General features: G+C 42.6%; 1 protein-coding gene across 2 annotated transcripts in view; it reads left to right on the top strand.

The window, feature by feature from the left end:
- Positions 1–24852, top strand: part of NFU1 (NFU1 iron-sulfur cluster scaffold) — a 29115-nt gene extending 4263 nt beyond the window's left edge. Inside the window, exons 2-8 of one of the 2 annotated variants that reach the window (XM_075207402.1) lie at positions 4074–4180; positions 13531–13666; positions 16029–16095; positions 16178–16292; positions 16798–16861; positions 20884–21058; positions 24489–24852. In XM_075207402.1, the coding sequence (XP_075063503.1) occupies positions 4074–4180; positions 13531–13666; positions 16029–16095; positions 16178–16292; positions 16798–16861; positions 20884–21058; positions 24489–24539 (715 nt within the window). In that variant the 3' untranslated portion in view covers positions 24540–24852. The remainder of the gene's footprint in view (positions 1–4073; positions 4181–13530; positions 13667–16028; positions 16096–16177; positions 16293–16797; positions 16862–20883; positions 21059–24488) is intronic. The other variant, XM_075207403.1, reaches the window with a different exon arrangement.
- Positions 24853–25180: the final 328 nt, after the last annotated feature.

The following is a 25180-nucleotide window of genomic DNA, read 5'->3' as shown; positions in this document are numbered from 1 at the left end:
GTTTATAAGAAAACTATAAAGTTCTCCAAGCCTGTCTTATTTAAATCAGAAATACTATGATATGTTAAATAACCTAATCTGTATTTCCTGATAATTTGGAGAAGTGTTTGTTAATTTTGAAACGTGATTCAGGTTTTAGCTTATCTTGTGATGGCAGATAAAAGCAAAACAACACATACCAAACATAATGTCTGTTCAAAATGTAATGTTAAATTAACAAGTCAACGGCTGGATCAGGGGGGGCTCTGTGCGACCTGCACTGTGGTTCCTGTGAAACAGCCTATAGACACCTCCACCATAACGGTAGATCCTCCTGAGTGGGCGGCTGCCTTAACACAGGGAGTTAATACCCTTGTAAGTCTGTTATCTAAGCCAGTTGAGATCCCATCTACATCTGTGGCTTCTCAGGGTATAACCGTAAGAATGACAGATGAGTCATTTTCCCCAGGGGTCGGTTTAATTCCCTCCCCAACCCTCCCAGGGGTTTCCCAGATAGGAGAGGTGGGTTGGTCAGCGGTGGCTAAAGGCCTGAACCGGCTTACCCATCTACTGGAGAACCCCAGACACAAGCGTAGTGTTAAAAGACATAGACCAGCTAAAGCGCTGTGGTCAGTGTCAGACTCTGAGAGTTCCTCAGAGGAGAAGGGGGAATTGTTGGACAATGCAGATGTGTCCATTATAGAGTCAGAAGGAAACTCTAGGCACCAAGGTATGGACGATCTGGTAAAAGCAGTTTGTCAGACCCTGTGGTTTGTTGAAGTAGGGGAGACGAAGTCCTTAAACCGCTCTCTCTTTAAGAAAGCTTCTAAGCAGGTGGTCAGGTTCCCTCCCTCAGCTGAGTTGAGGGATATTGTAGAGGCCTCTTGGAAATATCCAGATAAGAGGTTCTCTATGCCAAGGAAGTTTGGCGTGTTGTATCCCCTTCAGGTGGAGGATATGACCCATTGGGAACAGGTGGCGAAGGTGGATGCACCTGTGGCAAGATTGGTTCGTCAGACTACACTACCTGTATCCGGGTCAGCGGCCTTACAGGACGCGACTGACAAAAAATTAGAATCCCTGCTAAAGTCTGTCTTCTTGGCCGCTGGTACTGGCCTCAGGCCAGCATTGTCCTCTACCTGGGTAGCTAGGGCCATGGAAGTCTGGGCAGGGCAGTTAGAGTCTGCCTTGCAGGATTCCGATTTACTGCCTCTGGCCATGGAGCTAAGGGAGGCAGCAGGCTTTGTATATGAAGCGGCCCATAATTCGGCCTCCATAGCTTCGTCTATTTCAGCTATAGCTGAAGTAGCTAGAAGGGCGTTATGGTTAAGGACTTGGAATGCGGATTCAGAGTCTAAAAGATCATTAGAATCCATCCCGTATACGGGTGGGATGTTATTTGGTCCAGAATTAGACTCTTGGATTTTACAGGCTTCAGGGGGCAAGAAGACGTCCTTGTCTGTAAATACTCCAAGACCTAGGGCTAGGCCTAGGTTTAGTTCTTTCAGACAGCCTCTTTAGGGGGGCGGGTCTGGCAGAAGCCAGACTACCAATCCAGGGGCCGTGGAATCCAGGAGACAGTCCCGTAGGGGAAGGTCATCCTTTGCCCCTGCGGCGCGGAGAGCTTCTTCCGCCAAGCTGCCGGATAGACCAGCAGCATGACTACCACCCGCCTCTGGTTACAGAGGGTGGGGTGGGAGGACGGCTGCTTGGGTTTGCCCAGCAGTAGACAAGGTCCTCGGTAGACGAGTAGGTCCAGGATATCGTGATAGAATTCATGGGGCCAGCTCATCTCAAGTTTTGGTTACCTCGCTGGCTTCTGTCAAATCAGAAAGAGCTCAGGGCTGTCGATTTGCTTCGTTTAAACAAAGCTATATAGGCTTAGAATTTCCAGTGAGGGAAAAGGTTTTAGTCACACCCATTCGGGGTGCTAAGGCCAGACTATGACCGAACTTCTGGAGTCTGAAAGGGTCACAGAGAATCCCTTGTCTAAGTGACTTTCTTGAGACTAGTGAGGGACTTAGTACGCAGCAGAATGTTGTCTCCACAGGACAGGTTGAGGTCCTAGGTGGAGTGGACAGGCAGGATCCTGTCAGACAAAAGGCTGTCAGTAGCCAGGTCTTTGAAGCTGCTGGGAAATATGGTGACATCTTTCGTGACCTTACCCTGTACAGGGTTCCACCCCATAGGAGCATTCCCGTGTTCGAGGTACCAGTGGAGGAGGTAGGTCCTCAGCTGGTGGTTGCTGGACAAAAACCGAACAAAAGGCAGGAAGGTCCCAGAGTTCTGCGCAAGAACAAGGATTCCACTGGTAGTGGACGTCCTAGCAAGGCCTTGGGGCTGCAGGTAAAACCTGCCCCACAGGGTCCCGTGGAGAGTCAGTCCGGAGGATCGTCCAGTCTTTCTGGTACTGCCAGTAAGGCTGTGAAGAGATCTGCTGACCCTGGGACAGTTCTTGCGTCAGAGGCTGAACCAGCTGAATTTAATGGCAGAGCCTTAGAATCCAGTCTGTGGAGAGCGAGAGGTTTCTCGGGGGGTGTAATAGGCACTCTCCTGAATACCAGGAAGCCAGTTTCAGCCAGAATTTACCACCGTATCTGGCATATATATATATATATATATATATATATATATATATATATATATATATATATATATATATATGGTGTAAGAAGAAGTCTTACAATTCTAAAACCTTTGGTCTGGCTAGTTTTCTCGCCTTCTTGCAGTGTGGTTTAGAGGCGGGGCTTAAACTTGGAAATTTAAAAGTTCAAGTATCTGCTTCGTCAGTGTATTTCCACAGACGGCTGGCGGAGCTTCCGGATGTTAAGACTTTTCTACAGGGAGTGCTTCACATCCAGCCGCCCTACGTACATCCTGCGGAGCCTTGGGATCTTAATCTGGTCCTTAGCATGTTGCAGGAGCCTCCCTTTGAACCTCTACTCTCAGCAGAGTGGCGGTTCTTGACATGGAAGACAGTCTTCCTGCTTGCTATCGCCTCGGCCAGAAGGGTCTCTGAGCTGGGAGCTTTATCCTGCAAAGAACCCTATCTGGTTTTTCATGAGGATAGAGCAGTTTAAGGACTGTTCCGTCTTTTCTCCCTAAGGTGGTCTCAGGTTTTCATATTAATCAGGATATAGTTGTTCCAGTGTTCAGAGAGGAGCCTCAGACTCCTGGAAAAAAGACAAATAAATATTTGGACGTAGTGAGGGCATTACGTATATATGTTAAGAGATCTGCAAGGATACGTAAGACAGATTTTCTATTTGTATTATTTGTCTTTTCCAAGCGGGGATGGCCAGCATCTAAGCAAACTATTGCCAGATGGCTTACCCCGACTATCAGGGAGGCTTATGTCCGTATTAATCTCCCTGTGCCGAAGCGTATTGTTGCCCATTCTACCCGGTCGGTTGGGGCGTCTTGGGCGGCTCGTAATGGAGCCACAGCGGACCAGCTGTGCAGGGCTGCCACCTGGTCCTCGGTCCATACCTTTACAAAATTCTACCAATTTAATATATTTGCGTCTGGGGACGCCTCCTTTGGCCGTATTGTTCTACGTGCAAGGAGATCAGAGCGGTCCCACCCTTCAGAGGGATTGCTTTAGTAAGTCCCCATGGTTAAGGAGTGTCCCCCAGATGGATGTAAGAGAAAACGGGATTTATACTTACGATAAATCTTTTTCTCTGAGTCCATCTGGGGGACACTGCGATCCCCCCTGTCTTTTTTCGTTGTTTTCTTTTATCTCCACTCCCCCCTTTGTTGAGCGGTGTGTCTTGGTTGATTGGCCTATCGTCTTAAGGGCTTTGGTAATCAAACTGAGGTATGTGGGGAATTGACGGGGGTGATATGCTGTCAGCTGAAAAAAGTTAACTCTTTGGGTGCCAGACTCCTCCCCCCGACTCAACCCCATGGTTAAGGAGTGTCCCCCAGATGGACTCAGAGAAAAAAAATTATCGTAAGTATAAATCCCGTTTTTTATGCTGTTTCTTAGTTCCAGTTTATGTTGGCGATCTACACGCTCTGCTCTAAAATGTTCAAAAAATCTCAATTTAAATGACTGAAATATACTGTTTTTCTTTTCCTCCATGCATCAGGTTTTATCCTCGTGTAAGGACGTCATTGTATACAACAGCAACAAACACACTTTATCCCTTTGCTGCAAGGACACATCAGCTGCCACTTAAAGCTTTTCATAATCCAGGTATTCTCATTTAAGCCTGTGGCCTGTCTCATGAATTATTTTGAACTGTGCTCCAAAGCTTGCAAAAGGCCCTTCTCGAAATTAAGAACATTTGCTTGGATTTTTAAGTTGTATACTGGATATCGGTCTGAATTAGGTGGTGTAAAATCAACTTGTTTACATGGCTGATAGTTCACCCAGTAGGGCCCTTGTCACACCAGCCATAAAGCTAAACTATATTAAAATGGATTAATGTGTATTTCTCTTTCATCCAGTCTGGGGGACACTGCTTACCATGGGTTGTGGAGGGAGCTTGGGGAGTTGGCACCTAACTAGTTAGTACTGCCGACAGACCCCTCCCCTCTACAATCCCCCTGCCCACTCTTGTTCAGTTTTTTTTAGGTGCCCGTGAGTTGGGCAGTGTTTTTCAGTACTGTTAGTAATTTTATTTCTTTATTCTTTATTTCATTTATTTTATTCCTTTTTTTTTAGGTGGCAGAGCTGGAGTGTGTTCTAATATAGAGAACCCACTCACAGCACGGCAGCACAGGCACTACCCTGTCAGATGGGAGCCAGCGGCTCTCACTGACAGGGACAGGAAGACAGGAGATGGGTGCCTGAATTGGGGGTGACAAGCGGTCTCACGGACCGCTGTCACTTCTGGAAGCCTCCCCGATAACCGGCGCTGCCACTGCAGGCATAGAGCGCCGGTTATCGGATATTACATTGGCGGCGGCTATTTTAAAAAATGGAGGAGAGGTGAAGGGGGCTATACCTGGATCCCCCCTCATTCATAGGAGGGGGCATCAGGTATTATCCGCTGCGGAGACCTCCGCTGGAGGTCTCCACTACTCTGCCTATTTAATCCATCTTTTTTTTTTTTTTTATTGGACAATATCGCTGCAGAGGCAGCATTACTGAAGGGGGGGAGCTAAGAAATAGAGCTCCCCCTCCTTCCACAGAGAGAGGTGGTCTGTTCCAGTCTTCTGGCGCCAAGGAGAAGCCCGGGAAGAGAGAACAGAGCTGAGGGAGCAGACACCAGGATACTGCTGCTGGACTTCTCCCCTGTTTGGCCTTTGGGCTAAGTATTTGATTTATTTAAACACATATTCTGTACTGCTGTGTACAAGTTGGGCTAGTAGGGGTTATGTTATAGTTCTCCTACTTGCTTAGGTATTATTTTGTGTTTAAAATGTTACAAGTACAACTTTTATATCTAGATTAGTTGATTACTTGTAGTTTTCACCTCTCTCTCTCCACACAATTATATCTATTTCTCTCTACTCAGCTAAATTTAACAATTTTAGTCTGTGTGTTTGGTGTTCCTTCCTTTATTAAGAAATGTCAGATAAGGGAAAGGGCCCTATTGCAAAATATTTTACATGTTCTAAATGTCATGTTAAATTACCTAATGGCCAGAAGGACCCGTTGGCGCTATGCTCTGTCTGCGAAGCAGAGGTCCCACCTGTGCAAACCCAGCAAATGTCAGCCCCACCGACGGAGGAACCGGCCTGGGTGACCCCCCCCCCCCCCCATCACAGTCGGTTTCCTCTTTAGCTCAGATGGTTTGCCAATCCAATCAGTTGTGGTCTAGTGTTGTAACCTCGGTGGCTAATAATCTTAGTACACAGCTGGGCCTCCCTACTACCACAGGTTCTATTGGAACCTCTATGCCAGGGCCTTCCTCTTTACATATGGACCAGGCCCCTGTTCCCACAGAACCGCCATGGTCCACAGCATTTATAAAGGGTTTGGATAAGCTAAACCAGTTACTTGAATCCCCTAACATCCCGCCTTCTAAAAGAAAGCGTTCTAGGTCTGATAATACCCTTATGGTCCTTTCAGACTCTGAGGAGTTTTCAGAGGAAGAAGGGGAAATTAATTCTGATCCTGACCAGGTTCAACCTTTGGGTCAGGAAGAAAGTTCTAAAAGCCAATTTATTAATGATTTGGTTTTATCAGTTAGACAAGCTTTGGACCTCCCAGAACCGGAGGATCCTACTCCTAGAGACAGAAGTCTCTTTAAGAAGGCCAAAAGAAAGGCTAGCCGTTTTCCACCTTCTGTAGAGCTTAAGGATATTGCTGAAGGAGCCTGGAAACAGCCTGATAAAAGGTTCTCTGTACCCAAAAGATTCTCCTCCCTGTATCCGTTACAGGAGGAAGATGTGGCCCGCTGGGAGTCTATTCCAATTGTCGATATTCCAATAGCCCGATTGGCCAAACACACTTTACCCCCGACCCCGGGTTCAGCATCTCTGCAGGATGTCAATGATCGTATGGTAGAATCTCAGCTGAAATCTATATTTGCAGCTGCGGGTTCTTCCTTTAGACCCACATTTGCTTCAGCTTGGGTGGCTAAAGCCATGGAAACATGGGCAGACCAGTTAGCAGAGGCCTTACAGGACTCTGACTTGCTTCCCCTGGCTTTGCATTTAAAGGAGGCATCGGGGTACCTTTATGAGGCAGCCCAGAACACAGCAGCTGTTTCATCTTCTATTCAGGCTGCATCTATTTCTGCAAGACGGACGTTATGGCTGAAATCCTGGGAAGGAGATGCGGACTCAAAAAAAGTTCGTGGAAACTATTCCTTTTTCTGCAGCAGGTTTGTTCGGCCCAGAATTGGATACCCTGATCTTACAGGCAACGGGGGGCAAAAGCACTTCCTTGCCAGTATTCCCTAGTAGGAGCCGTAACCCTCGGGTCAGCTCCTTTCGCCAGCCCTTTCAGGGGGCTTCCTTGCCTAGGGGTCAGTCCTTTAGAGGCAGGCAGCCCAATTCTCGAGGCTCCTCTGCCAGGGGGAGATCCTCGTTTGCAGGTAGGCGTTCTACCGCCAAGACCCAGGAGAAGCCTGCGTCCTGACGAACCACCATCAATCTCTCCTAAGATTCACAGTGGGATCCTCCCACTATAAGTTTCGGGCCCTCCCATTCGGCCTCTCCACAGCGCCGAGGGTTTTTACGAAGATCATGTTAGTGATTGCAGCATGTCTTCACCTGCAGGGAGTTGCTCATCAAATCTTCCTCGGAGACTGGCTTACGTCATCACTTATCCCTCTCCTTGGCAGTTCTCGAGGACCATGGATGGCTAATAAACTTAAGTAAATCTCAGATGGTTCCGTGTCAACGCATGGTTTTCTTAGGGCTCATTATGGACACCAGTCAGCAAAAGGTATTCCTGCCCGTCGAGAAGATCAGTTCTATTCAGAGTGTAACAACTTAGGTCTTGACTTCTCCAAGCCCCTCAATGCACTTGTGCATGCGGCTGCTGGGAAAGATGGTGGCCTCCTTCGAGACCATTCCATTCGGTCGAACTCATTCACGATGTTTTCAGTGGGATCTATTGACGAAATGGTCAGGATCCCACCTACGCTTGGATCTCCAGAAAATATCTCTATCTCCGGGGACAATAGAATCGCTCCAGTGGTGGCTAGTCCTGGATCACTTGAGGGTGGGCAGGTCCTTCGCTCCATGCTCATGGATCATAGCCACGACGGACGCCAGCTTAAAAGGTTGGGGGGCGGCAATCCTGCACCTCCGACTCCAGGGACTTTGGTCGGTTCAGGAAGCAGCCTTATCTATAAATGTGCTGGAGTTGAAGGCTATTCTTTTAGCCCTCCGGGGGGCCCAGTCCCTCCTCCAGAGCCACCCTGTCAGAGTCCAGTCCGACAATGCTACAGCCGTGGCATATGTCAACAGGCAGGGAGGAACCAGGAGTGTAGCTGCAATGAAGATTGCTGCTCAAATTTTGGTTTGGACAGAACAATATGTCCCTGCAATCTCCGCAGTTTACATTCCAGCAATAAGAAATTGGGAGGCCGACTACTTAAGTCGAAACCAAATGATGCCGGGGGAGTGGTCACTCCATCCGGAAGTTTTCCAGTCTCTGGTTCAGAGGTGGGGTCTTCCGGACATAGATCTCATGGCCTCCAGACACAACAGAAGGGTTCACAGGTTCTGCGCAAGGGCAAGAGACCCCTTAGCGGTAGCAGTGGACGTTATGACCATGTCATGGGAGTTCAGGTTGGGATACCTATTTCCTCCGATTCCCATGCTTCCTCGCGTACTCAGACGAGTAAGGCAGGGGGGTCTGCCAGTAATTCATGGCCGGGCCGAGTCTGGTACGCGGACATAATCTCTATGGCGGAAGGACAGGGAATTCCTCTTCCGTCACGAGACGACCTGCTTCTGCAAGGTCCCTTCCGTCGCCAGAATTTACCTCAGCTCAGTTTAACGGCATTGCTGTTGAAGCCAGCCTCTGGAGGGCTAGAGGTTTTTCCCCCAGAGTAGTAGACACTTTAATGCGAGCCAGAAAACCAGTTTCGGCTCGCATATATCACCGGATTTGGAGAGCCTACATCAGATGGTGCGAAAATAGGACATGTCCCTCGTCCTCCTTTCGTCTCCCTCGCTTGTTGGCTTTCCTTCAGGATGGCCTGGAGGCAGGGCTTAGGTTAGGTTCTCTAAAGGTTCAGGTATCGGCTCTTTCGGTGTTTTTTCATCTGAATTTAGCGGATTTACCAGATATTAGGACTTTCCTTCAGGGAGTCTTGCATATTCAACCTCCCTATGTTCCGCCTACAGCACCATGGGATCTCAACCTAGTGCTGGATATGCTTAAAGGGCCTCCCTTTGAGCCATTACTTGGTGCAGATTTAAAGTGGTTGACCTGGAAGGTCCTCTTCCTTTTGGCTATCGCATCTGCGCGTAGGGTTTCGGAATTAGGAGCTCTGTCTTGTCGGGAACCATATTTGGTTTTCCACGAGGACAGAGCGGTGTTAAGAACCCTTCCTTCCTTCGTTCCAAAGGTAGTTTCGGCTTTTCATCTGAACCAAGAAATTGTAGTTCCGGTCTTTTCATCTACTTCCCATTCGGATCAGTAGGCTATGGAAAAGTTAGATGTGGTTAGGGCTCTCCGCATTTATGTCAAAAGAACTTCTCTGATTAGATGTACCGATTCTCTATTTGTTCTTTATGATGCCAATAAGAGAGGCTGGCCAGCCTCAAAACAGTCCATTGCAAGATGGATTACGGCAACCATTAAACAGGCTTACATAAAGGCTAACCGTCCTGTGCTGGAGAGACTTACCGCCCATTCCACCAGATCAGTAGGGGCGTCGTGGGCAGCAAGAAATGGGGCTTCTGCAGACCAGCTTTGCAGTGCAGCCACCTGGTCTTCTGTCTATACATTTACAAAATTTTACCAGTTTAATATCCGCTGATGCAAATTTCGCTTGTAGTGCTTTACGAGCGGGATTTTCAGAGTAGTCAGACCCTTAGGGGGCTGCTTTAGAACGTCCCCATGGTAAGCAGTGTCCCCCAGACTGGATGAAAGAGAAAAGAGGATTTATGTACTTACGTTAAATCCGTTTCTCTGATTCCGTCTGGGGGGGGGTTATAGGAGAATCAGACTGTGGAAGCTATAGATATTTGCACTTTATAAAGAGCAACAAAAATAAATAATCTAAATAAAACCATAAAAAATACAAAAGGATCCCTCCCTTCTGCTTTTCTTTTGTGTGCTCTTGTTTGACTGGCCTTTCCTCCTTGGGCTTTTTAATTATCTGAACAAGAGGGGGCAGGGGGATTGTAGAGGGGAGGGGTCTGTCGGCAGTACTAAAGTTAACTAGTTAGGTGTCAACTCCCCAAGCTCACTCCACAACCCATGGTAAGCAGTGTCCCCCAGATGGAATCAGAGAAACGGATTTAACGTAAGTACATAAATCCTCTTTTTCTAATAGGATAAGTCTTGTAGCATTCATAAGTGTGGCATGAGGTGGCTTCCGCTTTACTCTTGCTGTGTGGCATGAGGTGGCTTCCGCTTTACTCTTGCTGTGTGGCATGAGGTGGCTTCCACTTTACTCTTGCTGTGTGGCTTGAGGTGGCTTCCGCTTTACTCTTGCTGTGTGGCATGAGGTGGCTTCCGCTTTACTCTTGCTGTGTGGCATGAGGTGGCTTCCGCTTTACTCTTGCTGTGTGGCATGAGGTGGCTTCCGCTTTACTCTTGCTGTGTGGCATGAGGTGGCTTCCGCTTTACTCTTGCTGTGTGGCATGAGGTGGCTTCCGCTTTTTAGAACTGGTTTGCAAAATTGCAGAAAATTGGCAGTTTGCCAGAATCTCAGTTTGATACCTCTTTGTCTGTTCAGATAGTAAAATTTCAAGTGTAGTCATTACGTTAATATGCCATCCTTATGGCTACTATTTTTTTTTTTTGATTTATTATTCATAATTGAATATAATGGATCCATCAGGTCTACTTGGCTAACACATTTAGAACTTACACCTTTTAGTTATACACACTAAAGTGTCAGAGCTGCTAGTATTAAAGCTCAATGGGGGAATTCGGTTCACTGCAAGTGCCTCCGGAACGAACTCCACGGCAATGTAAAATCTCGGCTTTTTCCTCATAGATGTGTGCAGGAGAATGTGTTATATCTGGGTACTGTATTATCCGAGAATGTGCGCAGCTGAATATCGCCGTGATGTTTGGCGGCTCAACACAGGGAATAGAACTCCCCCCATATATCTAAAATTGAGATAATCTTCTTTCCTTCCTCTAGAGCAAGAATAGGCAACCTGACATACTTCATGGGAGCCCTCTAACCTTTTAAAGGGCCAAAGTTCTTATCCACTCTCATTATCTCCCATATTGACTACAGCAACCTCCTTCTGTCTGGTCTCTCACATTTCTCCCCACTTCAATCCATCCTTAATGCAGAAGATTTTCCTGTCCTGACACTCTGCTTCTGCCACCCAGCTTTACCAATTTCTCCACTGGCTCCCTATTCCTTAAATAATTTATTTTAATGCCTCCACCTCACCTATAAGCCTTCAGCTGTAGCACTTGGCTGCCCCCTTCCCAACACTCTAGGACTGCATGCTGGTTTATCTGGCTCTTATTCTCCTGGAACATACATTTTACCAGACTAGTACACCTTAAGTTAATAACTTGATGCTAGAATTGATAGGCTGCATCCCAGAAAATAGCTTCCTATACTGACTGATGTAAGTTGATATGCATTTTTCTGAATGTTCATCCAACCGACAAAATGGCAGCTTCTGCTTTGTTTAGACAACAGGCACATTTTAATACACCCCTACTTTTTACAGAGCATTAACCTATATGTGTATTTACAGGTAGACACGTTCTTATTTAATGGCAGAAACATAGTTGATGATGAAAAAAAGACACCAGTCCATCAAGTTCAACCTATTTTGGATCTCCTGCGATCCCTCAGTTATAATTGAAAATTGATCCAGATTAACCAACCGCCAATCTGTTTCAATTGGGAAATATCCCTCCAGACCCAATATTGCAGTCCTATTTTTCCCCTGTATCCACTACTATCCTTCATTTTAATAACGATCATATCCCTGGATACAGTTTTTCGCTAAATATACGTCTATCCCTTTCTTATATATCTATTGAATCTGCCATCACAACCTTCCCTGGCAGTGAATTCCATATCTTGACTGACCTTATCTTGACTGTAAACCCTTTCCTTTGCTGGTTTTGAAACTTCCTCTTCTGTAACCTTAGGGGGTGACCGCTTGTCCTGTGTATAGTCTAAAAGTTCCTATGAAAGTTCTCTATATTGACCCTTAAAGTGTATGTGTTCATATCCCCTCTTAGTCTTCTTTTTTCTAAAGTAAACATGCCTAAATTGACTAACCTTTTAGCATAACTTAAAATTGATAAAGGCTATGGAGTCACTGTTGCCCTTCTCTGGACCCTTTCTAGTTCCAAAATATCTTTTTTATAGATTGGTGCCCAGAACTGTACTCCGTATTCAAGATGAGGTCTTACCAACAATTTATACAGTGGCAAAATTACACTGTCTTCCCTTGCATCTGTGCCTTTTTTTATGCATGCACATACTTTATTTGCCCTTGCAGCTGCTGCTTGACATTGAGCACTATTGCTAAGTCTACTGTCTACGAGCACTCTCAAATCCTTTTCCATTATAGATTCCCTAAATTAATCCCATTTAATTCATAGATTGTGTACTTATTTTTGATCCCTAAATGCATAACCTTACATTTATCTGTTAAACCTCATATTCCATTTGGCCGCCCAATCCTCCAGTTTATTTAAATCCCTCTGTAGAGAAACTACATCTTGCTCTGATTTTATTACCTTACATAGTTTAGTGTCATCTGCAAAAATGGAAACTTTACTCTCTAAACCATCACCAAGGTCATTAATAAATATATTAAAAAGGAGTGGTCCCAGCACGGAACCTTGGGGTAATCCACTTAAAACTTTTGACCAATTAGTACCATTTATCACAACTCTCTGCTGCCCTAGTCTCTAACCAGTTTTTGACCCAAGTACAAATGTTGTTTCCTAGACTCAGTTCCCTTATTTTGTAAACTAATTTCTTGTGTGGCGCTGTATAAAAGGCCTTTGCAAAATCTAAGTAGACCACATCTACTGTACTGCCATGGTCTAAATTCCCACTAACTTCCTCATAGAAACTAAATGGATTAGTTTGACATGACCTATCCCTTACAAATCCATGTTAATTTCCACTAATAATCTTATTGCGCACCAAGCAATCCTGAATACTATCCCTTAATATAACTTTCAGTAGTTTCCCCACTATTGATGTCGGGTTAACAGGTCTATAATTCCTTGGTTTTGATCTTGTTCCCTTTTTAAACCGCACCACATCTGCTATTTGCCAATCCCTTGGTACTGAGCCTGATTTGATTGAATCTCTGAAAATTAAGAATAGTGGTCTAGCTATTTCTGAGTTTAGCTTCATAAGAACCCTTGGGTGTATGCCATCTGGACCTGAAGCTTTATTTATCTTATTATTCTTTAGTCGCCTTTGAGCTTCTTCCTTTGTCAGCCAAGTATTAAAACCATACTATTATTTCCGTTTTTTTGTATTATTCCTCAGAAAAAGGTGAGCTAGTTAAATAGCTTTGCTGAAAAATTGCTCGTTGTTATTTGGTATATTTAAAGAATGGAAAAAGAGAAAGGAGACATTGGTCAATTTCAGCATTATAATTCACCTCCATTTGACCTAGTATTTGTGCCAAGGTTAAAGGACAGCATTATTAACAGAATTATTTTATTCCAAAAGGCCCACTATACACCTCTGCTTTACAGACTGTGACAGTACATAGCTCTGCTAGTATGGGCTGGAGTCTGCCTTATATTTACCAATATTGAAGTTTTTGGCAGTTGTTCAAGTAATGCAATATTAATTAAGGTAGGCAGAGCCTTGTACTATTGAGTTGCTTGTCTGCAGACAAAAAATGGATTCTTTAAAAACATTGTGTCTGATTACTGTTGTCTATTCAGTGTAAGAAACAAATAGTGGCTGGCGTGACCCAACTCAGTTGTGTTCTCTGCTTCTCTCCTAGTACGGTGTATGTTTATCCAGACACAGGACACACCAAACCCCAACAGCATAAAGTTCATCCCTGGACGAGCGGTTCTGGAGGCAAGAACCATGGATTTCCCAAACCTTACATCTGCGTACTGTTCTCCTCTGGCCAGGTAACCAAAACTAGTAAGGCAAACATTACCTTCCTCAAGGTGGTTATATGTCAGGCTGAATGTATATACCCAATGGCTGATTGATGCTTTGCCTGAAAACTATTGCCAGCAACAATCAAGTAACCATTTTTCAAATGAATTTGGCCACTGATAGTCTTGTTCCATTGACGTCTAATGTTTATACTCTATTTGATTTCAGTGCACTGAGCAGCAGCACTGATCCTACTCAATGGGCAAATAGGATTTATACGCAGAATACCTTTTTCTGCTTTCACTAAACATTTGTAGAAACACAAAAATATTATAAAATGAGGGGAGATGTGCCATTATTCTTATTCTAATAGAGACTGTATTTAGCCTAAGATGAATGCAGGTTAAGTGATGTATTTGGAGAAAACAATTGTGCGGGGCTGCTTTGAACAGCAGATTCTCCCTATAGCCCTTTAAAAGAATAGAACAAAAGCAGAAAGAGCAATTTATTTAGTAAACCTGGAAGGAGGACAATGCACAATTAATACACCAGCCATGTGTTAATATTCTCAGATCTGTTTATTATTGTTGCTACTGTACACTGCAAAGATGAGCGATTATCATTCCAAAGCACTTCATAATGTTGGAAGTTTGCAATTTGAAGTAAAATCATCAGAAGGATGTCTTAACTATGGAACAATGTCGTTCCAATTCTGCAGTGTGCGTACACTCACGATCAGGATCTCCATAGAGTTTACACAGTCATGATCTTTTCAGACGTTTTGACCAATGTGTTGTCTATAACGACTGAAAAGATCAGTCACTGAGCTCTTCAGCATGCCAAGTCATTTTGGACAATCATCATCATCATCATTTATTTATATAGCGCCAACATATTCCATAGCGCTTTACAATTGAAGACAAGCATAATAAACTAATAAACAAACTGGGTAAAACATACAAAGAGGTGAGAAGGCCCTGCTCGCAAGCTTACAATCTATGGGACAATGGGAGATTGACACATGAGGTTAAGTCTACATTTTGCATCTTGGCTCAGCCAGACTGCAAAGGTAAAAGTGACTCATAAGCTAAATGATCCTGTCACACAACAATGTTGGTCAGGGGGTAGTTGTCTTGTGTGAAATTGTGTAACAGGCTAAAGGTAGTGAGGTTAAGAGGGTGGTTGAGGAATATTATAAGCTTGTCTGAATAGGTAGGTTTTCAGAGAACGTTTGAAATTTTGTAGACCAGAGGAGAGTCTTATTGTGCGAGGGAGAGAGTTCCATAGAGTGGGTGCAGCCCGAAAAAAGTCCTCTAACCAGGAATGGGAGGATGTAATGAGGGTGGATGAGAGACGCAGATCTTTTGCAGAACGGAGTTGCCGAGTTGGGAGATATTTTGAGACGAGAGGAGATGTATGTTGGTGCAGCTTTGTCGATGGCCTTGTAGGTTAGTAAAAGTATTTTATATTGGATTCGGTAGAAGACAGGCAGCCAGTGTAGAGACATACAGAGTGATTCAACAGAGGAATAGCTATTTGCAAGGAAAATCAGTCTTGCCGCAGCATGCAAAATAGATTTTAGGGGTTTGAGTCTGTTTTTGGGAAGACCAGTAAGGAGGGAATTGCAATAGTCAATGCGGGAGATGATTAGTGCATGAATTAAGGTTTTAGCAGTGTCTTGTGTGAGATATGTGCGGATTCTGGAAATGTTCTTTAGATGTATGTAACATGATTTAGATATAGAGTCAATGTGGGGAACAAAGGATAGGCGTGAATCAAGGATTACACCTAGGCAGCGAGCTTGTGGGGTGGGATTTATGGTCATGTTATCAACAGAGATAGAAATGTCAGGTATGCTCTTGTTGGCGGGTGGGAATATTATTAACTCTGTTTTAGAAAGATTAAGTTTGAGTTGACGAGAGGACATCCAAGATGATATGGCAGAAAGACAGTCAGTCTACGTTTCCAACTTTGTGGCAATAGTTTGGGGAAGGCCCTTTTCTATTCCAACATAACTGTGCCCCAGTGCACAAAGCAAGAACTACACAGACATGGCTTTGAATTTGGTGTGGAAGAACTTGACTGACCCACACAAAGCCCTGACCTCAACGCCATTGAACATCTTTGGGATGAACTGGAACAGAGATTGCGAGCCAGGCCTTCTCATCCAACATCAGTGCTAAACATCCTAAATGCTCTATAGAATGAATGGGCACAAACTCCCACAGAAACACTCCCAACATCTTGTCGCTGCAAAAGGGGGACCTACTCCATATTAAGGTGTATGTGAATCTGAATACAATGGCCCTGTTGGTGTAATGGTCAAGCGAGTGTGTATATAATATATAGTGATGTGCATATTTAATTCAGTAATCCCTTTTTTATTTGCAGACATCTCTTTAGAATTGAAGGCGTTAAAAGTGTGTTCTTTGGGCCAGATTTCATTACAATTACAAAGGTAATGTCCATGGTAAATTGGGAGGCAGAAGTGTATGCATTGGCTTTATTTGAATAATGAATCCCCTTATCCACATTAATAGGACAATGAAGTCATAGACTGGAACTTGCTCAAACCTGATATCTATGCAACCATCATGGACTTTTTCTCTTCCGGCTTACCTGTAGTGTCAGAGGATGCTCCCCGCAGCGAGACTGGTAAGATAACTGGTTTATTGCTTGAGCCTTTCTTTCTAATTAACTCTCCCATGCCAGTACCTGAGCCTGCCTTTCAATAGGAAGCCCATGTTGAATTCAGTGGCATGTTCTTTAAAATGAGTAAGCGCTTCTGTGCTTGTCCATGGGCAAACTCTATTCACATATTCAGTTCTGTTTATAATTGTCAGGGGATCGGAAACTGTTCCCGGCTCCCTCACTGGACCCGGTCACTGTTATTGGCACTGGGGGGCATCTTCACTTAGCCGCAGAGTGCCTCTGAAACGGTTGCAAAGGCACTCCGTAGCGCTGTAACAGCGATGTTCGGAGGAACATTGCGGCTACTTGAAGATGCCCCTGGTGGTCCAGGAATGGTGGACTGAGCAGCTGCCATCATTGGTTGGTTGATGATTAGAAGTGTCTGATTTCAGCAGTAATACGTTTCTTAGTGGTTTATAGGGAATCCTAGGTATGTCTGGCTAACCATTGTGTTTGTTTCTTGCTAAAGCTGCATCGGAAGAAGATGACGAGGTGGTGGCCATGATCAAAGAACTTCTGGATACAAGAATCCGGTAACTTAGACACATTGTGATTGTGTGTGCTTATGCTGGTTATGGATATACTGTGGTCCTTTACCACGCAGGGTAGAGTATAAAATCATAGTTCTGGCTGATAGTAAGAGGAGTATAGTGGCCCTCAGTTAGTGTTAGCAGCAAATCCAGCTAAAGGATACAAATTTGCTCCTGGACAAACCATCTTGTCATTCAAGTGCTGAAAAGGAAATTAAGGACCCAAAAAATATAGAGCCATATGGAGCAGATTTATTTTTACACTGTGATTTATAAATACATTAACTTTAAATAGGTCCCTACATAAGAGTGACATAAACTTAAAGATCAGCAGTTTGTGGAGGCAGAATACTAGGTTGAGAAGGGCCATGAGTGCTAATGTTGTCTCAAGATGTTGGGGATGGGAGTATATAACTTTTGGAGTGTTTTGTTTCTATAATGATTTACTTCCTTGGGGCAGTAGCTGTTCCTTTGCTCACCAGTTTCATCTGTCGGTACAATATATAGTTCTCATACAAGCTCTGCTGACTGATGCCCCTGATAAGCATTTGAACTGCTGGCTCAGTGAGCGATTAGATGACATGGCATGAAGTTTGCTCATACATGGGCATTGCCATTCTCACCTTGAGCCAGGCAACTGGGTGTGACCAATCCTGGTTCTCAGAGCTCAGGATTACATAGGAACCGGTTAGTGCAGACAGGCATTGACTGCTGTATCATGGCAGATCCTGCGTGACATCTGCAATATCCTAATCAGGTGTTGGTCTGAGTTACTGGTTGTCTTGACCCCATAAATACACAATTTGGCCTACTTTGGTTAAAATCACTAGATTTTGAAGAAATTCCAGGGGGAAAGAGAGTATTAGTTAAGGGACAGGATATATACATAAATAATAAATATTGTCTTAAGTTATTGTTCTATATCTCTGTAGTAAAATATAGTTGTACATAGGAGGAATTATAATGCCAGAATAATTATGTGGTTTAATTAGATGGAGAGGTGAAAGGAAGTCAAAGCTTCTGAATGTAATCAAATATGTCTACTTTTCCCTGCTATTGGAAATCTTATGTCTTGCAGTGAAAGACCAATTTGTTAGATTGAGCTCCTAACCCTAGATCGGAAGGCAGATAGGTGGCCCCCTGGGAAAAGTCAACAGTAAACCCCAAATATATTTTCAAGCGTTATGTGAACTTCATCCAGAAAATTAAAATATTAGAACTTGGCCACCATAAGTGAATAATATCCCCCCTATGCCCACAACCTCACCAACACAAAGGCGAAGATGGGAATATTTTGTGCAATTGTTTAGGGACATGATAGCACCTTTCTACACTTTTCTTCTATCACATAAGAGATCAGGGCCTTGGCTACTCTGCTACAATTTTTTTTCACGTATATCTTCCTTCAGAGAGGGGTCTAAATCTTTTCCATTAAAATAAATGATTTAGTACCACTTTGTGGAAAGAGAGGTGGATTACAAAAAGTCTAAACGTTAGTCTACATGACAGTATATTTGGTATGTTGAAATACAAATGAAGGCCCTCCTGCCGGAAGAGGGTGGGAAAGATGAAATATGGAAGGGTGGGTAGGGGAATGGCATTTCATACTTATGATTAGAAGTGTCATTTTTGCACGTAATAAGGCTGTGGGAAACTGTAATTGAGACTCAACTTTAATCACGAAAAACGCGTGGGTAGTGTAGCCCCCCTGATGAGCAGGGCAGCAGGACAAGTTAACACGTTCCTCTAGGGTACTACCAACTGCAATAAATCTACATAAAAAAAAGAGATTCTGGAAACCGTATAGTTTATATGCAAATATTAACAATGTCAGTAGGAATAAAACAAAGGGCTGCTCATAGAGGTAATTCCACACCCAATATTTTAGTGAAATTCTATTAAATGGTTAAACCACACAAAAGGAAAATCTATTAACATTTCCCTGTTCTTGGTCTAGTAGGGACAGGCAACTAATCGTTTGTCGGAGCTCGCTGAGAGGCCAACCCTAACCTTTGTCTTCACATCTGCACTTCTTTTATTTACCTTGTATGTCCCTGTTTTATGCTCTATATTCCCCGCTGTCCACAGCTCTGGAGCACTGTGATGCCTTTCAAATCAATGACCAAAATGTTTCATGTATACACTGTAATGCATGCATAGATATGGTGTCCAAAAGTAATGCAGTTTCCTGTAGTTTTTTTTTTTTTTTTTTTTTCCCTAGAGGTGTTTGTTTTTTGTCCTTCCTTTTTTTTTCTATTTTTCTTGTCTTTTTTTTTTTCTTTTTTTAAATGCTGCATACAGGTTTAATAAGCAGTGTTATATGTATGTGTGGTGATGTATTGGTATGGACAGAACTATATCAATTAAAATATGGGGGATTTAAAAGTGTCACTTAGGTGCTGACACTGTACTGCATATGTAAAGAAGCTATAGTGGTGGAAATAAGTGTAATGTCACTGACTAGGGATTTTTTGAAAAGCTGAGCATACGGATTGTTGTAGCCTTAGTGGGAACTACCAATGGCGTATGTATTACAAAGTATCTTAAATTCTAAGTCCCAGTGATGTTTTTGTGTTCATGAATGTACTTTTCTTAACTGGTAAAGTCTACATCTAAGTTTATACGCCAAAGTACTGATATCTGAAAAACTTGGTCATTTTCTTTTCTCTGTAATTGTTTCCTTATTTCTTTAACCTGCTGGGGATATTTATCTCCATACGATGTTTATAACATGCAGTTGGTTGTTGTGGAAATGAGACTTTACTCATTATTACTTCTACTGCTTATTGCAACATATAAGTAATCCAGATTATGCATTTTAATAGCTCACAAAAACAACAGTGTTTATTCATACAGGATGTCAGTTCCAGAAATTTGATGTAAATCACCAGTATCTCCCAGTGACTCTGGTTTCAGTGACTCTAGCAGGCAAGGCAGCTCCATTAGACTGTGCCCTGAAACACCACTTTAAAAATAGCATTTGAAGTGTCACACAGGGTCATTCTCAAGCCACAGAAACAAAAACCTACAAATAAGCTGTGCTGATTATAGGGAGAAGGTTTAACAACTGAATAAGTTCATCATTTACCTGTGGTCTAAGCGATGATCTGTGTATGTGTGCTGATGTATTGGTATAACACACAGGATCGAATCAGATTTTGTGGTTTATTTTTTGAACCGTTTACAAAATGCCTTTTTAATGTGTTACAGTACCTTTTTCATGTGCACCAGTTTCTATAAATGCCCCTAGTTGAAGCTCAAAGTCCCTGTAAGGATTGTGTTTACTTAACAGTGCACTAAGAAATGAGCGCTCCATTGTAGACACTGGCCACAAGCAGTGGGATCCTCTGTATATGGTTAATTATTCTGGGGTTGGAAGAGATGGACATCCCGTCATACATGAATGCACAGCACAGGCTGCGTAGTCAGTGTACCATGCTGAAGTGTTAATGTGTCCGGTCAGGTGAGCTGCCTCCTACCCAGTGCCACATGTTGTAGACAGTACGTAGAGACCAAGCACTGGTACAAGTGGAGAATATATGGTGGATCATACCATGTTGGTTCTGCTGTACCAGTAGTGTGATAAGTCCCACTTCACACCAGTCATGTATGAGCGCTACAGCTGCAGGAATTTATTTTATGTGTTTTCACACTCTGTAATTAGTCTTTAAATTGTGCAATAACAACAAAGAAAACCAAAGTGGACTGCGCACCCATACATAACCTGAGGGGAACCATAAATATAATAAGTGCTCTCTCCAGACTAACAAAGCCCCATAATGTAACCCTGAGTTTGTGTTATTACCACTTAATTACTGTGTAATTCCCATTCGTTACCAGCTAGGTGAAACAATTGTGTTTTCATTTCTTATTACATTGAACTTACAAACAGAATTTAAATAAAACACAGTAAATATGCTCAATTAAAAATGCATTACAATGATCTTCTTTTTATTATTTTGTATACTATAGAGCTAGTACAAAGAGAGATGATCCTTTCTGTAATTGTATCTCTTCCTCCCTAGGCCAACAGTGCAGGAAGATGGTGGTGACATCCTGTACCGAGGGTTTCAGGACGGCATTGTTCAGCTGAAGCTTCAGGGATCCTGCACAAACTGTCCGAGCTCCATTATCACACTGAAGAGTGGTATTCAGAATATGCTGCAGTTCTATATCCCAGAGGTAGAAGGCGTAGAACAGGTACATTTATGATGTGTGTGCTTGTATCCTAAGGCGTTTTTACAAAGAGGAGTTGAAAAATATCTAGTAAAAGCAAAAAAAAGTATTTTGTCGCTTTTGTAATCTTAGTATTCTCGTTGGGGGGACGCAACGCAACGGAACGGAACCCTCGCCTATTTGGTTTACAATTTTGCAAGCAAAATGTTGATGGTTAGACCACGTTTTATGAAGCTTGGCAGTGGGTACAGTATAGTCTGTTGAAAAGCCTTACTTGCATTTCTGTATGGTTAAGACATTTATACATATGATGGGAGGTAAAACAGTCCCACTGCTGTGCTGAGAGGGCATTCTGGGTCCATTTTCCATTGTAGTTGTGCAGAAGATTTAGTGATACTTGGAGAGTTAATACTTTATTACTCCCTTCCAGAAGTTTAGGGAATATTGGGGCTTGGGGTAATCATAGAGAGCCTTTCAATTTAAGGATTTCGAGATGTTCAAAGTCTAGTTTGAAAATAATTGTATAAATCTTTAGTTGGGATACCAATTAGTTCTTGAATTTGGGGAGATGGGAGTAGTGAATCATCAGAGAGCAAATTATACAAAGTGTGAATTCCCTTAGATTGCTAGAAGGAGAGATTTAGATTCAGGATTATTTTTGTGTTAAGACTTTCAGTGATAAATTGTCAGTAGATGTTACTATCTTTTTATCCAATGCCTTTTTCCTAATCCATACTACAAAGGATCAGAAATTGCAGTAAACCAAATGTGGTCTTTATCTTTTGGGAGTCCAGATTAAATCTTCAATGGGGTAATCTGGGTGTGATTTCATCCTGTGGTGTGTGGGCTGGTGGAAGTGACCAATATCTTAATTGTGTTGGCATACAAGCCTCTTGGTACTTCATTAGATTTGGGAGAGTTGAGACCCCTTGCTTTTTTGTTAGAATCATTTGATTGTATGCTAAGCGTGGGGGCGTTTGTTTCCAAATATATGTACTATTTACTGGGTGGAGTTATCCTTCTATCTTTTAGGGGTAGTGTATGGGATAGTAAACTTTGGTGATAACACCTTTTTGAATGCTGAAGGCGGCTTAAACAGGAGAAATCGTACTTAACCCAGGCATTTGTTAGGTCAATAATTTGTAGGATTGTTTGGATAAAGTTGACCTCAAATATTTTTTGAATAGTGGCTGGGATCTGACTGCCTAAATAATTTATAATTTCCATATATATGGGTCAGTCACAAATAACAGGACATTTGTCCACGAAAAGTCATAACTTGTGTGTGGTTTCCTGTAAGGTAACAACCAAAGTGGTTCAATACACACATGAGAGGGGAAAGAAGGCTTCCCTGTCTAGTACCACCTGTAATTTGGATTGTATTAGACAGAAAGCTGTTGCTTTAAACCCTGGCAGAAGGTCCCTTTTATATAAGGCCAGAATTGATCTCCATGTATTATCTTGAGAACCACACCTAATGAGGACTTCTTGCATATAGTTCCAATGCTGCCAGCCATAGGCTTTTCCTGCACAAAGGGAAAACAATATGAATGTCATCGCTTTTAACCTGTTTTCAAAACCTCTCTGTAGCACAGAATAATATTTGCTAAATGTCAACACGTGTGAATGCTGCAAGCAATGTTGAAATAGACTCAAAGCAAATTGAACACTTGTCACAGTGTATGTGTATAGGTCAGCTCACTTACATCATTGTGTCAGTGGCGTTGTGCAGGCTTCACACACCAGTGTGAGAGGCTGCACTTTCCACCTTGTCTTCACAGGAACGATGTGTTGGTGACTGCAGAGATAACCGACAGTTTCTGTATCTCTAAGTGTAGTGCATGAGGTTTTATTCACAAGATCCCAGTGTTGGTATTATGCAGTCAGTTAATGCACAGCTGGAATCTCTTCCTTCAATGTACATGTTATTAATTATTTGACTTAATACCTTCAGAATTCAGTGGTGACCTGACATTAGACATAACTACATGGAAAACAGAGATGAGCGGTTGGGCTGCCTTAGGTCATGTCAGCACTTGCCCAATAATTCAGTCAATGTTATCATTACTTAGGTCTTCGTTAATATCTATAGGTTAACAGATCTCTCAAATTCAGAGGAAAAAAATAAGCCATCGCTCTGTTAATCCTATATTATACAAAGTACCAGCTGTTTGGCAATATAAATGCCTTGTATGTATACAAAACAAAAAGACAATTGTTGTTGGCACTTTGCTATATACACACAGTTGTGTTAAGGAAAAATAAAAATGTGAGCTATTGGTTCATATTTTGCTCAAAACATTGAAGCCTGTATACCAAAGTCAAGGTATGCAGGTCCTACACTGACCTATATGCTTCAAACACCATTAAAATGCAGTCAAAATCAGATGCACTCACCTCCCCAGGTATAGGGGCTTAAATCTAGCATGAACTGGCTTCTAAGCCATACGCAGAAGGCCTTAAATAGGGCTGATAGCTACCAAGACAACACAAGGCAATATTTTTAAACAAAACCAAGGAAGATATAAGCTTGCGCCTTTCATCTTGATTTTACTTGATAACCTTGTTGTACATATTTCTGTTCACCACTTTTTTTTTCAATCCATGTTTTACTGACTTTTTAAGGCAGTACAGTTGCTTTCATTTATCTGTGTATTCATATTGTCATAAAATATAGCCAGCCTATATACACATGCTTATAAAATGTACACAGCTAACTGCATGTTATAACATGTATGCAGCCTTACAACCGTGTCATTCCCACTCCTGTGCATATTGTATAACACTGCTCTTCCTCTGAGAAAGTCAGTTGATCATTCATTTTCATGCTTTCAGCGGACCCCAGTTCAGTTGAGTGGGGGGGAGGGTGGTTCATAGAAGAATGCACAGCAAATACTGTCTTCCATTACATCATATCAGTGCAAAGTTCAGAATGGTGACATGGGCCCCCAGTGTGTGTGTGTGTAATGTTTCCTGTGGCATTCATGGATTCAAAACACATGATAACTGCACACACCCATAGATGAGCTTTTGTTGTGGTGGATGGTGCAGTTCACAGAGAAGCCCCTAGATGTCCCTCTTGCTGTTATTTCTTGCTACAGTAAAACATTGTTGTTCCAGTGACTGTATGGAGTACTGGACATTCTTGTAATTCTGGTTTGATAAGCCTGTAGTCAGCAGTGATAAAACAAATTAAATGGAACTTTCCTTAAATAGCCTTGTTTTTTTTTTTTTTCTACCCTGTCAATCTGATGAATCAATTGTTTCCTGATAACTGTAAGATACAGGGTTAATTTTGTAATTCTTCTAGTTTTAGAATGGTCTGTTATAAGTAATCAGTATTTTGTGCTACTACACCTGTGTCCTACACTCTCTAAGATGCAAGCTGGTATAACATAGGTGACAAACCTGTAAGACTTCTAAATGTAATTATTGGTATCTGGTTTTTCTTAAGGTGACTGATGACGATGATGAAGATGTTGGAAAAGAACCGGCTTCTTCTTGAGCTTCCCTTTTGTTCATAGTAGTGGACGCCATGTTTGGTGACACCACCGATCTCTATCTACAACTTCTCATTTTCATCATGTTCAGTGGGACGTTATACCCCTGTGTTGTCTGGCCTGCCTGGTTTTGTTTTTTGTTTTTTTTCATTTTAATCTGGAAACCATATGTTGACCTTACCATTCTATTGTATGCAAACGCACAGTTTGTTCCATTGTTTGTTTTGTATGTGCCCAACTTTACTTGTCATCGCTGAATTTCCATTTTATTTATAATTACTGTAGAATAATAAATATTTTCTTGTGATGCTTATATAAGGACTGGTCATATTATTTACATATTGAAACAGACATCATTTGATGGACAGATCTCTGTTCTGGTTATGTGTCCTCTGTAAGGATAATTCCTTTTCATATGAAATGACCAAGTACATCACAATCCTTCAGTTTATGATTAGATTAGTGCAGAAACTATTTTTGGCAATCAGCACTTTTTTCTTTGCATACCTTGACTGTATTAAGGGTTTTGGATGGTCCGTTTGGTAGTTTAAAACCAAATGGTCCCCAAATCGCTGAAACTGAGAGCACGAAATGATAGTCCGTCACAGTCAACATCTGATCGAGCCTGGCAATGCTGCAAATAGAT

Source organism: Mixophyes fleayi, chromosome 4 (assembly GCF_038048845.1).
Source record: "Mixophyes fleayi isolate aMixFle1 chromosome 4, aMixFle1.hap1, whole genome shotgun sequence".
Classification (NCBI taxonomy): Eukaryota; Metazoa; Chordata; class Amphibia; order Anura; family Limnodynastidae; genus Mixophyes; species Mixophyes fleayi.
The sequence above is the reverse complement of the archived record's forward strand: the minus strand, read 5'-3'. Positions and strand labels throughout refer to the sequence as shown.